This window comes from Polyodon spathula, chromosome 13, assembly GCF_017654505.1.
Source record: "Polyodon spathula isolate WHYD16114869_AA chromosome 13, ASM1765450v1, whole genome shotgun sequence".
Taxonomy (NCBI): Eukaryota; Metazoa; Chordata; class Actinopteri; order Acipenseriformes; family Polyodontidae; genus Polyodon; species Polyodon spathula.
Window position 1 is genome coordinate 793,289 of NC_054546.1, and position 13,429 is coordinate 806,717.

Here is a 13,429-nt window from a genome sequence, read left to right on the forward strand (position 1 = left end):
TACTGGAATCTTGTTTGTCAAGTGTGTGTATTTATTCAAACTTTTTTTTTAGTTGTTGCTACATTGTAAAAAATAAATAAATAAATAAATAAATATAAATAAAAATAAAGAATACTTAACAGCAATAGCATGTCTTCGGCATAAAAAAAGCAAAAAAAAAAAAAAAAAAACCATATTTTATATGCGTTCATATAGTCAGTCAACTTTTCAAGTCCCAGGGTAAGGTCCAGCTAAACAAAGAGTAGTCGGAGAGTTCTCAATATCTTTGTTCTAGAGACTGTGATACGCTCTCTGAAACTAGCCTATAATATGAAATATATTATAATATATATATATATATATATATATATATATATATATATTTAGATGCAGACAGTAGAATAATTATTGCAGTATTACTCTATAAGAAAATTGTACACATACACGACCCAGTTAACAATCATGGGGAGATTTCATTCCCATATCTGTGGGGCGCTTTCTATCACCCCTCAGGAAGTGTTACTTCAAACAGAAGGATAAACAGAGGGCTGCTTGGTTTCGTGTAAACATTCGACTGCGATTCTCAACAGAGTCTGCTATACATATGAGACCCTGCCAGCTTCATCTGAAGAAGTCCTCTGTCTCATTCTAACACCCTGTGGTAGATACTGCACGGGTGCTGCATCAAGTCTCTCCATCAGCCTGTGCAGCCCAGGAAGACTATCCAGTGATAGACTGCACGCTCACGAGGAACAGATGCCTTTCAGCATCCTGCGTCTCCTTGCACTTGTCGAAACGCAGCAGAGTTGTTACCTTGCCCTTTAGTAATTAAGAGTGATTGAAAGCTTGTTAAAAGCTACAAATGCTTCATTTGTTAAAGAGTTTTCTTTCAAAACAAACACAGAGGTTTAATGTCAGTTGGAATAAATCATTTTATTCACAGGAAATAGGTTGTTGCTGATTGGAATAGACTTATAGACTTTCATCTTGTACTTGGTCCCCCCCCTCCCCCCCCCCCTCCCCCTCCTACCTGCCGTTGGCATAAATATTCTTCGAGTTCCTGCCAATGGGGGATGTTGCCCATCCCTCAAGATGTCATTTTAAAAAATGACTTTATAAAAACATTTTAATGAAACTTCCCCAGGAAAATCAATACATGGCAGTAGAGTTAGAAATGCAAGTTTTCTGAGTACATTATCTTGAGTGGCAATCACAAGATAATGTCTCATCTTCAAGCTTAAAAGAAAGAAACAAAAAAAAACCTGAAAAATAAAAACCCAACAGTGTATTGATCCTGCTTTCACCAATCTTTTGATTACATCTGACTGATACATATTATCCACAAGCATCCTGGGAATGAGCATATGGACAAATGCACACATTTTACAAGCAACAATTAAACATGGTGGGATCTCCCGAGCTCCGCTCCTTACGAAGACTGCAGAGTGCAATTAGAAAACATTCAGTAAAAATGTGCATGAGGAAAGCTTACAGAAACTAGAAGAGTCCATCCATTCATAGTCCATTCATATTACAAGTCTACATTTTACTTTTGTAAATTTCAGTAGAATCCTCAAGCAGTCGACCAGGTAGTATAAACCTACAGGGATTCATAGAAAGCATTACCCTGGCCAATCAAAAACAGGTAATCTTTAATATTCTACGGCTATTGATGGGAGCATTCTGAACCCTCAATCTAATAATGTCAAGAACTGCCACTAGAAATACTTTAATACCTGACACGTTTAAACTACAACAACCATTTTTGTAATAGGCATATTGCTGCAACTTTTTTATTTATTTGTTTATTTTTTAAATATAATTTCTTTTACATCATTACCCATGAGTATCAATTTTTATGGGGAATAAATCCCTGAAAGGTAGCCACAATTATTAATTATTATTAGTAATTAAAATATGGTTAAATTGTACAGTAGTATTTGAGAAATAAAACAAGAAACATACTGCAGAAGAGCAATGTGTATATATATATATATATATATATATATATATATATATATATATATATATATATATATATATATATATATATATATATAATGCATCCTTTAAAATCCATAATTCGTGCGTCTTTGTTTTTAATCGCCTATTTTGTATTAGCCTCAGTACTGGTTTGCTCTTATTGAGCTGGTACACTCAATTTCTCACACAACTGCACATATTGAGTGTTTTGACAGATACCCTTCTTCCAGTCAGAACTCTACCTGCCACATACTGTCCCACGCTGTAATCTGGTACTGCAGGCTGTAATCTGGTACTGCAGGCTGTAATCTGGTACTGCAGGCTGTAATCTATACTGCAAGCTGTAATCTGGTACTGCACGCTGTAATCTACACTACATGCTGTAATCTAGTACTGCACGCTCTATTCTGGTACTGCACACTAATCTGCAAACAAGCTCCTCTTCCGATGAATCCTTTTTAAAATGTATTTTTTAATGCATTTGTCTCCTTTCCTACACTTGGGTCTAATGGTGTGTCTAGACGTGATGCTTGGCAGCTGTGAATCTGTTCCCTTTCTCGGAATGTAAATGCATAGAAATGAAAAGTCAAACCAATCACACAGCTATGAATCAGGCTTAATAACATACCGACATGCTGGGAAAGAGGGACGTGGAGAATCATTTCAGCAGCATTCAAACCCCACGATGCCAGCTTCAAACCGTGCTGCTGAACTATTCCTATTGTGTTTCTCATTTAGTCAGTCTAATCTTTACACCTATTAGTCATCGTGGTCCCGTCCACTATCGGGACTCTGAGCGAAGTGGTACCAGCACATCGTGGTCCCGTCCACTATCGGGACTCTGAGCGCAGTGGTGCCAGCACATCGTGGTCCCGTCCACTATCGGGATTCTGAGCGCAGTGGTACCAGCACATCGTGGTCCCGTCCTGACTATCGGGATCTCTGAGCGCACAGTGGTAAGCGCCAGCACATCGTGGTCCCGTCCACTATCGGGATTCTGAGCGCAGTGGTACCAGCACATCGTGGTCCCGTCCCCTATCGGGACTCTAGATAATCCTGATTATTTAATGGGGCTCGCTGCGAGGTCTTACACACAGAATGGTGAATGTGCACGGATTTAATCAGAACTTACTCAAATTACATGTTTTTTTCTTTTCTTTTTGACTTGACAATTCTAATGCCATGTAAAAATAAAGACTACTAAATATAATTGAATGTTTTAGACATATTACAGTGTTATGATATGACATCACTTCTACAAACAGGTAAGGCCATACCTGATCAATTCATCTCCACAATAAAAAGCCACTGATTAGAACTGGAAAATCAATGACAGCTTTTGAAATGCCAACAATTGTATACTTCATGTAACCAGTGCAGAAAACTCTCTCCCATCAGCAATGGCTTTGTCCAGTCTGACATCCTTATGGCACATTTTATATTTGAGTTGTCAGCTCAAGACTACCAACCTGATCACTGAACTAGCATGCAACAGCTCCACTGTAAACAATGTGCTTTTTTTAATTGAATATGTAAGAAATGACTTGGGATTAGTGATCTTAGCATTAGTTTGGGTTAGGCACCCTGTGAGGTATCACAGTCCTTTTCTCTCTGACGTTCCACTGCAAGACAGAGATTAGCACTCTGTACTCTGTATTAGCACTCTGTACTCCGTATTAGCACTCTGTATTAGAACTCTGTACTCCGTATTAGCACCCTGTATTAGCACTCTGTACTAGCACTCTGTATTAGCACTCTGTACTCTGTACTAGCACTCTGTATTAGCACTCTGTACTCTGTACTAGCACTCTGTATTAGCACTCTGTACTCTGTACTAGCACTCTGTATTAGCACTCTGTACTAGCACTCTGTATTAGCACTCTGTACTCTGTACTAGCACTCTGTATTAGCACTCTGTATTAGCACTCTGTACTCCGTACTAGCACTCTGTATTAGCACTCTACTCTGTATTAGCACTCTGTACTAGCACTCTGTATTAGCACTCTGTACTCTGTACTAGCACTCTGTATTAGCACTCTGTACTCTGTACTAGCACTCTGTATTAGCACTCTGTACTCTGTACTAGCACTCTGTATTAGCACTCTGTACTAGCACTCTGTATTAGCACTCTGTACTCTGTACTAGCACTCTGTATTAGCACTCTGTACTCTGTACTAGCACTCTGTATTAGCACTCTGTACTCTGTACTAGCACTCTGTATTAGCACTCTGTACTCTGTACTAGCACTCTATATTAGCACTCTGTACTTTGTATTAGCACTCTGTACTAGCACTCTGTACTCTGTACTAGCACTCTATATTAGCACTCTGTACTCTGTACTAGCACTCTATATTAGCACTCTGTACTCTGTATTAGCACTCTGTGCTAAGTGTCTTGGGCATGGTTTAGTTATGTTTTAAATTATTCTGCACAGCTTGGAGCAACAACACAGCTTTTTATTTTTGCATATGCAAATGTTTATGAAGCTCTTCTATTTGTTCTCTCTGGTAATTAAACAATACCATTTCTAGGTTTTAGACACGATTCCCTGGGCTTTTAAACTAACAACATCAAAAGGAATGTGCCGACAATACAGACAATAGCTGGTGATGAACTGATAATCTCGCTTCCATTGAAATTATACACACAGAGGGCTTATCAATATATAATTAAAGAAACATAACGGTTATTTAGCACACAGAGAAAGAACACACACAGTTCGTACACATTCATATACACTGCTGTGCAAAAGTCTTAGACATGATGCATTGTTCTACTCTGATGCATTATGAGCATCAATAATTTACTCAAAGCCTCCACCATTGTTTTCTACTATAACAACCTTGACCTGCATAAATAAAAAAAACATTGAGTGAAATAGCTTTCAAAAGGTGTGCAGTACAGAAAGACATCATCTGTAATTGATAAACCCAGGACTGGAAGACCCAACAAGCTGTCTAACAAGGATGAGCAACACTTGAAGAAAACATCCTTAAGGAATAGAAAGAGGAGAAGCGCTGAATTGACAGCAGAACCGGCAGAAGGAATAGGTGTCGCTGTCCATCCATCAACAGCCCAAAGCACCTTTGACAATTGTTCCAATTTCTGTGTTCTTGTGCTTATTTTAGCCTTTTAGTTGTGTTCCCCTTTCTTAAGAGGTGTTCTTACTGCAACACATCCTTTAAGTCCTGATTCAAGAGTGACTTTCGTACTGTTGATTTGATGGAAGGAATGCCAGAATTGTATTGGATGTATCTGAAAGAATACTCTTGAAATCAGCTTACTTGCTCTTTGTGGTTAAATATTTAAAACATAATAATAACAATAATAATAATAATAATAATAAACAGATGCAATCCCTCCCTTTAACAGCAGCAATTAACTCAATTAATTTCAGCAGGGAAGCTCACAATTAACTCTCCCAATGCCCTTTTCAGCAGGGAAGTTCACACAGGTGCTGAAGGTAATCAGATTAGTCTCACTCTCTATCTTTCACTCTCACATTGATGACGCAGACCTTGAAGGATACAGAATATCAGCTTCTTGACATGGCCTTCAGCCTTGTTCAGCTTAAACTTAAAAACAAATAAGCCTTAATGATGTGACAAGAAACAGAAACAATTAGAAAATAGGAGAATTCACAGGATAGGAGGGTAAAAGAATACAAATGTTTAACCCTTTCCATTCCATTTTCAAGCTTTCTCTGTAAGTGTGTGGAGATAAGCATTACACTTGTACAAAGCTTAAATACATATTAAAAGGTAAAAAAAAATAAAAAATACCTGCAATATATTATTATTTGTTTATTTAACAGACGCCTTTATCCAAGGTGACTTGCATCAGCTGCAGAGTCACTTACAACAACTTCTCACTCGAAAGACGGAGCACAAGGAGGTTCAGTGACTTGCTCAGGGTCACACACACAGCGAGTCAGTGAGTGAGCCGGGATTTGAACCGTGGACATCCTGGTTACAAGCCCTTTTCTTTAACCTCTGGACCATTTGTCAGTGAAATATTACTGCAGCCCAGGAAGAGTAATTTACACAAGATGTACAATACATACTTTTGCTAAACTAATAAATTACTTCGAACCATTATGTCATTTAACATATTTCACAGAGGGTGGCACAGTGCTTTTTGGTTAGAAAAGATAATACAGCCTGAAGACCTAGAAAGCTACCATCAATCAAATTCCCGTGGTGGTGCTACTGACAGCAGTGGGGCGCTCAGGCAACTTCAGGACATGAGAGAATGAACAAGAATTATTGAATGGCTTATAAAACACAGGATAATGTGCCTCTGTCAACCAGGCAAGGTATTATTCTTCACCACTCCATTTATATCATTCACGTTATATGGAAACCTTCCAAATATTAGAAGTGCAACTCTTTTAAGAACAAAGATAAAATGCAATTTATGCAAAGATACCATCAAGTGAATTAAAGCAAGGAAAGTGAACACCAAAGCATTACCACGGCATAGGATTTAAAATAAGAGCTAAGGGAATGGAGTTTAAAAGGTTCTGTACATAAAACATAAACCAAGCTATACACCTATAAACCAAGCGACTATATGAACTGCTTAACCCTTCCAATGTGTACCACAGAGTGGTGTGCGAGTTCAGCCAAATACAAAGCATTTGAAAGTGTCAAACTCACCCTGGCATTTCCCTCCGTTCGTAGGGTCCCCATAGTATCCAGCCATGCAGGCCTCGCACTGCTTTCCTGTGGTCAGGTTTCTGCACTGTTCACAAACGCTGCTGTTCACACATGTGCTGTGTCCGTTGCACTGGCACGCTGGGAAAGACAACAACGTTGGTACAATTAATGACATTGCATTTTCGATCAATAATTCACCCATTTTCCAAATGAGTCACCAAGAAACACCACAGAAGTGCTGAAACCTGATATCTAAAGAAAAGATCTGTGGGTCAGAACTCAAGTGCGTTGCTCAAACCTTTTCTATAAAGCTTGTACAGTGTAGAATATCTACAGATATTATTTTAATTAACAACTTAACCTTCACAACTGCACTGCAATACTGTCCATTAAAAAATGAAAATCTTCACCATTATACTGCACTACATAATACTTCAGGGTTGAATTCAGGCTGACTAGAACAATGATTTTATTTATAAGAAAACAGGACCCACGTTTACCTAGTAATAGAAAACGTTTAGGGTCTCCAGGTTCCTGCCAATGCTGCCAAATGCAGGGTATTAGCAGCATACTGCAAACAGAAATATACTGGGTCTCCACTGTATCTACTATATGAAACCAGGTCCTTGGTCTGTATGAACACACTCACATGTGCAGAAGATCAAAAAGAGCCGAGTTCACCTAGTGAACCCAGTGCTATACACTCCGATCTGAAACACAGCTTTTCCCCATTAATTCTAGATGAAGATCAGGATCAAAGGACTGGGGAGTTTAGGGGGTGATTATCTTGAACAGGTCCCTCAATAACTATTAGCAAGTTTGATGTAATGCCAGCAGAAGCATTAGTGATTAGTCACAAAAAGCTGAGGGGGGGGAAAAGCACTAATCCTTGGCCAAGCCATCAATGTTCAATGAACCGTCAGGAATAAGTTTGAGGTTATTTGTGAAGGAAAGCTGGGAACTTCAATACATACTTTTGTTCAGACCTGTAATACAAATCCACGATTTACTGTTCAGAGTACATATAAGATGAAATTCCCTGAAACATCTGAGCTTCTTGGACCAAAGCACATTTAATGAATTGGTCTGGGAGAAGAATGTGAGAAGCAAATGCCAATAAGAGCAAAGCCTTGTCCCATTTGTTTCTGCAACAAAACCACATTCTTAACTGTCTTACAGGCCTGCTTTCACCAATGTTACTCAATCCTCTGCAGCAAACAAAATTATTTTCTCACATCAAAGTCCAGACAAACAAACAAAAAAATGAACATGTTTTTAAGACAGACCATTGATTCTATAACAATTATGTTAGACAAAATTTCCACAACCAAGCCTGAACCCCACCCTCTATTTAAAAAAAACAGATACAACAAACGTTCTTGTTCTTTACCAGGAATCCACTCTCACCTGGACAATGAATAAAATCCCATTCAAAGCTTTTGTCCTTGAGGCACAGGCTCTGATCAAGCACCAGGTCTTGGCTCTGCTTTCCAATCCCCTTCATTGGTCCCCTTGATGAGCCTTCAATGCACTTTCCTTTGCCGGTGTTGCTGGGGTCATTGCACCATCCGCAGCCTGGCTGCTCCAGACACTGGCTGCAGGTACGGAGTCCTGAGCAGTTTTGAGCTTCAGAAAATAAAAAGGCAGAGCATATTTCAATATAAAGCTGTCCAAAGATAATCAAATTTGTGCTGTTCACTAAAAGAGCTGAGACTTTCAGCTGTTTACACACATACAGAACTTTTTGCTTATCCACGTTTCTAAATAGCTTGTCATATGTCTAGGATATTCCCTAGGGATAAGGATTGCTACACTCCAGTGCACAAGCATACTAGGGTATGCCAGCACTTGATAATACTGCATATACTGCGGAAGATCCAGGTAGAGCTGTTGCTCCATGCTTTATGTTTGGGTACCCATGAGAACTGCCAGCTTTACGTTTCAATCCCATAAGCAGGACCTCATGACTAGCTTCATGGGCCTCTTTGGTGATCAGCAAGGTTTCCCACATTCGATTCCTGCTTTGTTATTGCTGAGGAACGAAATAAAATATTCCTTTCCAAGGCCAGGCAATTGGAGATAGAATAATACAACTCTATTTCTTATTTAATGATCAGTGTAAAATGATCACTTGCATGGCAGATGTTTTCAATTCATCTCATGTACACCCATCCACACTGAAAAGCAGGCCACTGCTAAACCAATAAAGCAGAGATCCAGGGTCTGTAAGAACCTGGAAGCCACAACATCTGATACAAACTATCTGGGGCTTACCCCGACACAAGAACCATGTTACTCCACTTAGAGCTCACAAAAGCCTTCCACAAACTCCTCTGCAATCTAACTGGAAGGCAGAAGGCTCTGGATACATACTGCTACAATCAGAAAGCTTGCATACAGACTCTAAAGTGTTTAATATGCACAGAAATAGCACCGGTGGTTGTCACTGAAAAAATGAATTCTTCGTGTTGGGAGCTTCAGCTGCCTGTGTCTTTGGTCTTTCTTCAAACTCTTACTTGTCTCTTGCAATGCTTGAAGACTTTTATCAATTCATTTTAAATCAACATATAACAGCTGTTTATTAGAAGTTTTGTGTTATACATTTATTTTTGACCTTTTCATTCTTTTTGCCTAGATGGCAGGGTGGGTAAAACAAGTTTTTATATATATTGTATATATTTTATATATATATATGTTGTGTATATAGTTTGTTTTTAGTAATTATAAGATGATGTGATTTTGTATCAGGCTGGAACCAGTTCCTCCAGATATTGATTACAGTGGTGCCTAGCAGAGCTCTCAGCATGTTCACACTGTAAGTAACTTGTTTTTTCTCCTCCAGACATGTGTGACAGACATCAATGTGATATTTTCATTGCTCCTTGTAAAGTTCAATACAGCCGCAATGAAAACAAATGGAAATCCAGAATAAAATCAGAATTGTGCCACTGAACCTCTCCTTGAAATGTAAGCTGTGTAACTCATAAGACACCCAGACAGCCTGCAGAACAATGTCTCCAACCAAGCTCTAATCTCTGGTTGTAGTTTATTTTTAAGAAACAATGCACAGCCGAATTTTATGGGGATAATTTGTTTACAATTTCTGAGGCGAGATGATAACTATTTTCATGCTATAATTGCATATACAAGGGGGGGTTGTGAAGCTTCCTCGGTCTCAGTGCTATTATTAGTGCTCCCTTTATATGGTGGTAATACTGAAAATAATTAAGGCCCCACTTAAATCGTGACAAGATCGTCAAACAATGCAACTCAACTGTAGCCAACGCCTGAAAGAAACAAAAAAAACAAAGACTGCAACAGTTATACAGTATGATGTGGTATCAGCATTATTCTGCATTTTGTAAAGGTCTTATGCACAGTGTGCATGTTATTTTCTGAAGATTAAAGTACAGTCAAACCCATTTCGTAAACCTAATCATTTAAAGTGTGTACTACTTTGAATTAACTAAATGAATTTGCATCTAATATATCACATACAAAATTTCACTATTTGCAATGTTTTTTTCACAGTTGGCATGGCACTCAAACTGTGAGCAGCCTGAATGTAATATACTGCTAGCACAAAGTGCTAGCATTCCCCCCTTCTGGGTCCGTCTAGCTGAACTCTTCATTTAAGGATTGATCAACAAAATACTTACAGCCAAAGTCCCAATATAATACCTCAGTTAAAGCTACAGACACTGAAGCAGTGCTAGAGTGACGGCAGCTTTCAAGGCCATCAATGTGCAATGACAAGAAAGGACAATAATAGGGTTTCCTACAGAACTGCAGCTATGAGTCTACACAATTTTAAACACCAAAGCATACTTTTGGAAAAATACATGTTATAAATTGAGATATTCAACCACCCAAACGGTCAAGAGTAAATGGATGTATTTATTACGATAAACTGTAGGTAATCCTCTTTGCAGAGAAACTTTAAATTTGACACAAGGACAACAAAAGTTTTCTTTACAAGACACGATTAAGTCACAATGACAAGAAATGAGTCCAATTAAAAGCATATAGATTTCTTTGCAGACCCTTACATAGGGTCTTCGAGGCCAACGCTATCTGACAAAGAGTCAAATAAGTCTAAAGTTAAGCACCTCTAAGTGGAAATGGTCTTCATGGGTTTTAGTAGAGGAGTGTCCAGATTCTGCCAAGGAGCAACTTCAAACTGATTCCTTGGGACCTGTCTTGTTATGAGCCAACATTGTTTAATTTGTGGTTTCTATGGCAACTAAATGGAAGTCTTCTCTCTGGGAATGTTTTTCTCTCGTTTGTTCCGGTCTTGCCTTTTTTAATAAGTTTTACGTGGCAGGTAATTTGACCATCCTGACAAATGTACTGAAACATGCTCCCTGGCTCCCACCAGGAAAGCTCTCAGTGGCCATGGAAACCATTATACAACAGAAGCAACCTACGAACGAAGAACAAAAGAAAAACAAGGTACCTAAGGTGGGAATGAACTGCAACCACCATTTTAGGAAAAAAAAAAAAAAAAGGACATTATAATGTTGGGTTGTTTTTTGGGTGTTTTTTTACCAACAGTTTTAAATTGAGGCTCTTGCGAGGACTTACAGAATTGAAGAGGACAGAAAAAAAAAAAAAAGACAGACAGACTTCCTTCACCTCAACGCAACACTGATATTCAAATATAAGAAAACATAAGAGATGGATTCTGTTCCATTAAAACATCACCCATTGAACTGACGGCAGCCTGACACTTATTTTGAATCGATAGAATATTTACAATGCATTACTAAAAGCACTCTGGCCAGAAACTTACAAAAGAAAATTGAGAAACTTAAAAATCAGAAAGTATATCTCCAACACATATGTTTTCAACAAAGTCACAATGTCAGATAACCCTATATCTTTATGATATCCACAGAACTGTTTATGCGGCGAGTCATAATTTCTACATTAAAAAATAAACCTTTTCGTAGACCTGTCTTGAATGACAACTGAATTAAACACCAATTCTTTTGTTGCTCTTTCTAGCCGCTAAAAGATGACTGACGTTGAAATACTCCACCATGCCGTTCCGTTATCATCTCAGTTGATAAACCTACCCATCAGTTTTCAATTGAAATTCTCACGATTTGGTTTGTAGAAAAAAAAAAAAAGAGAATGACTGTGCCAGTCTGACACAAATAAAAAAAGGCTGTACTAGCAAACCCAAACTCAAAAATGTCTTACTTTAGGTACATGCAGTAATACATAGAAAACGTAAAATATGTGGAGAAGAGATATGGACTAGCTTAAATTATATAGGTCGAGCATGCACAGTGTATTTTTACTTTGGCCAACTTCACAATGACACAGATGCACTTTCATTACTTGCAATATAGATATGTCTGAGACATTTATCACGCGGTCTTATGCAGAAGAATTTGAGCACAAGCAAACTGTGCTGAAGGAGACAGGCTTTCAAAGGCTGTAAATATTGGAGTGCTGATCTCTTTGGAGTCTCTCAGGATAACTACGTCCCTCTGGAGACTTGTGCATATACCAATATTCTTTTCACAAAGGAATCCCAATTTAGAAGTACAAATTAAAACTAGAAATACAGCAGCCTGCCAGGATCTTCTAAAGGCTTCAGGATGTCACTTTTCTATTTGGATATAAAAAGCATTCAAGTACAAAGGCTCACACCACAAGAGACAAGGTCGACTGTAAACAAAAACTCACTCAAGGAGGATTGAGCTCATGAGGAGAGCAAGGAGTTTGAAGAGAGTATTGTCTACCTCAAAGACTGCAGGATTCTCTGAATACGTAAGCCGACTGTTGGAACCAATACAATTATTGATCTGTTTGTACCATATTTAGAAACTTGACTACCTTGGAACAAGATTGAGAGCTTTTACCCTTGGGCTTCTAACCTGGAGACTGGAAAAGAAAACCTAGACCTAGTGTTTTCAGCCACTGTCATGTTGTAAAATATCCTGTGTAGTGTTTTTAAAGAACACCACAAGACAACTAGGACAGTCTGTATTAGCGGGGAGCATTCCAAGTCTCTATCCGAGACACACTGAAAACTAGGACAGTCTGTATTAGCGGAGAGCATTCCCAGTCTCTATCCGAGACACAGTTTCACACAGTTTTTACAGCGTCAGCATTTTGTACAATCAACCTTTAGAGATCAATGTTAGATTTCCTTCCATTGCAAACAGCCTTTCCAAGAGACCCAGCAGTTAAACTTTTACAGCAGTGCTCCAGTACAAGGCAGGCTTTCAACTCTTTGCTAACGGAAAATGTTAAATAAATCCAGTCAGCAAGCTAGCGATACAAGGGACACTCAGGGCATGATGGTCTTGGATGTCAGGACTCTCCTTATGTAGGTACATCATTCAAATGATTAGCTTACCAGGAGTAGCCCTGTCACCTTGAAATATGTCAAAGTCACTCATATGAACACAATCATGAGGGAACTGCTGGAAGTCTTGCTCAGATACATTTCTGGTACAATCTGGGGGGCTGTTCCAAGAGATACCCTGATGAAAAAAGATTTCTCCACTGACATACCATCCCTTCTATTGGGTGGAGGGGGTAAAAGAGGAAAAGGAAAATTGTAATAAAAAGATTCCAGCGACTGGTTTCGCAGATGAATGTGGATTCTGGACTAACTTATCTAAGGTAACATTAGATGGCCCAAGATAAGGAGCTAAACACAGCAGGACCTATGAAACCAGCAGTACAAAGACAGCTTGAACTATGGAATGAATGAAAGTAAATGTATGCACTGAACTAATAATACCTGTGTCTCAGACCGTGGTTCTTATGTTTTTGTGGATATTAAAAGC

The 13,429-nt window shown here is 38.6% G+C and overlaps 1 protein-coding gene across 4 annotated transcripts in view; it reads right to left on the reverse strand.

The window, feature by feature from the left end:
- Positions 1–13,429, reverse strand: part of LOC121326006 (attractin-like protein 1) — a 175,064-nt gene that overhangs the window by 110,100 nt on the left and 51,535 nt on the right. For all 4 annotated transcript variants that reach the window (XR_005951405.1, XM_041269138.1, XM_041269139.1 and 1 more), the window contains exons 18-19: positions 8,028–8,246; positions 6,621–6,758 (exon numbers count right to left, since the gene is read on the reverse strand). Coding sequence is in view for 3 of the 4 variants with exons in the window: in XM_041269138.1 (XP_041125072.1) it covers positions 6,621–6,758; positions 8,028–8,246 (357 nt within the window). In the remaining variant the exon portion in view is untranslated. The remainder of the gene's footprint in view (positions 1–6,620; positions 6,759–8,027; positions 8,247–13,429) is intronic.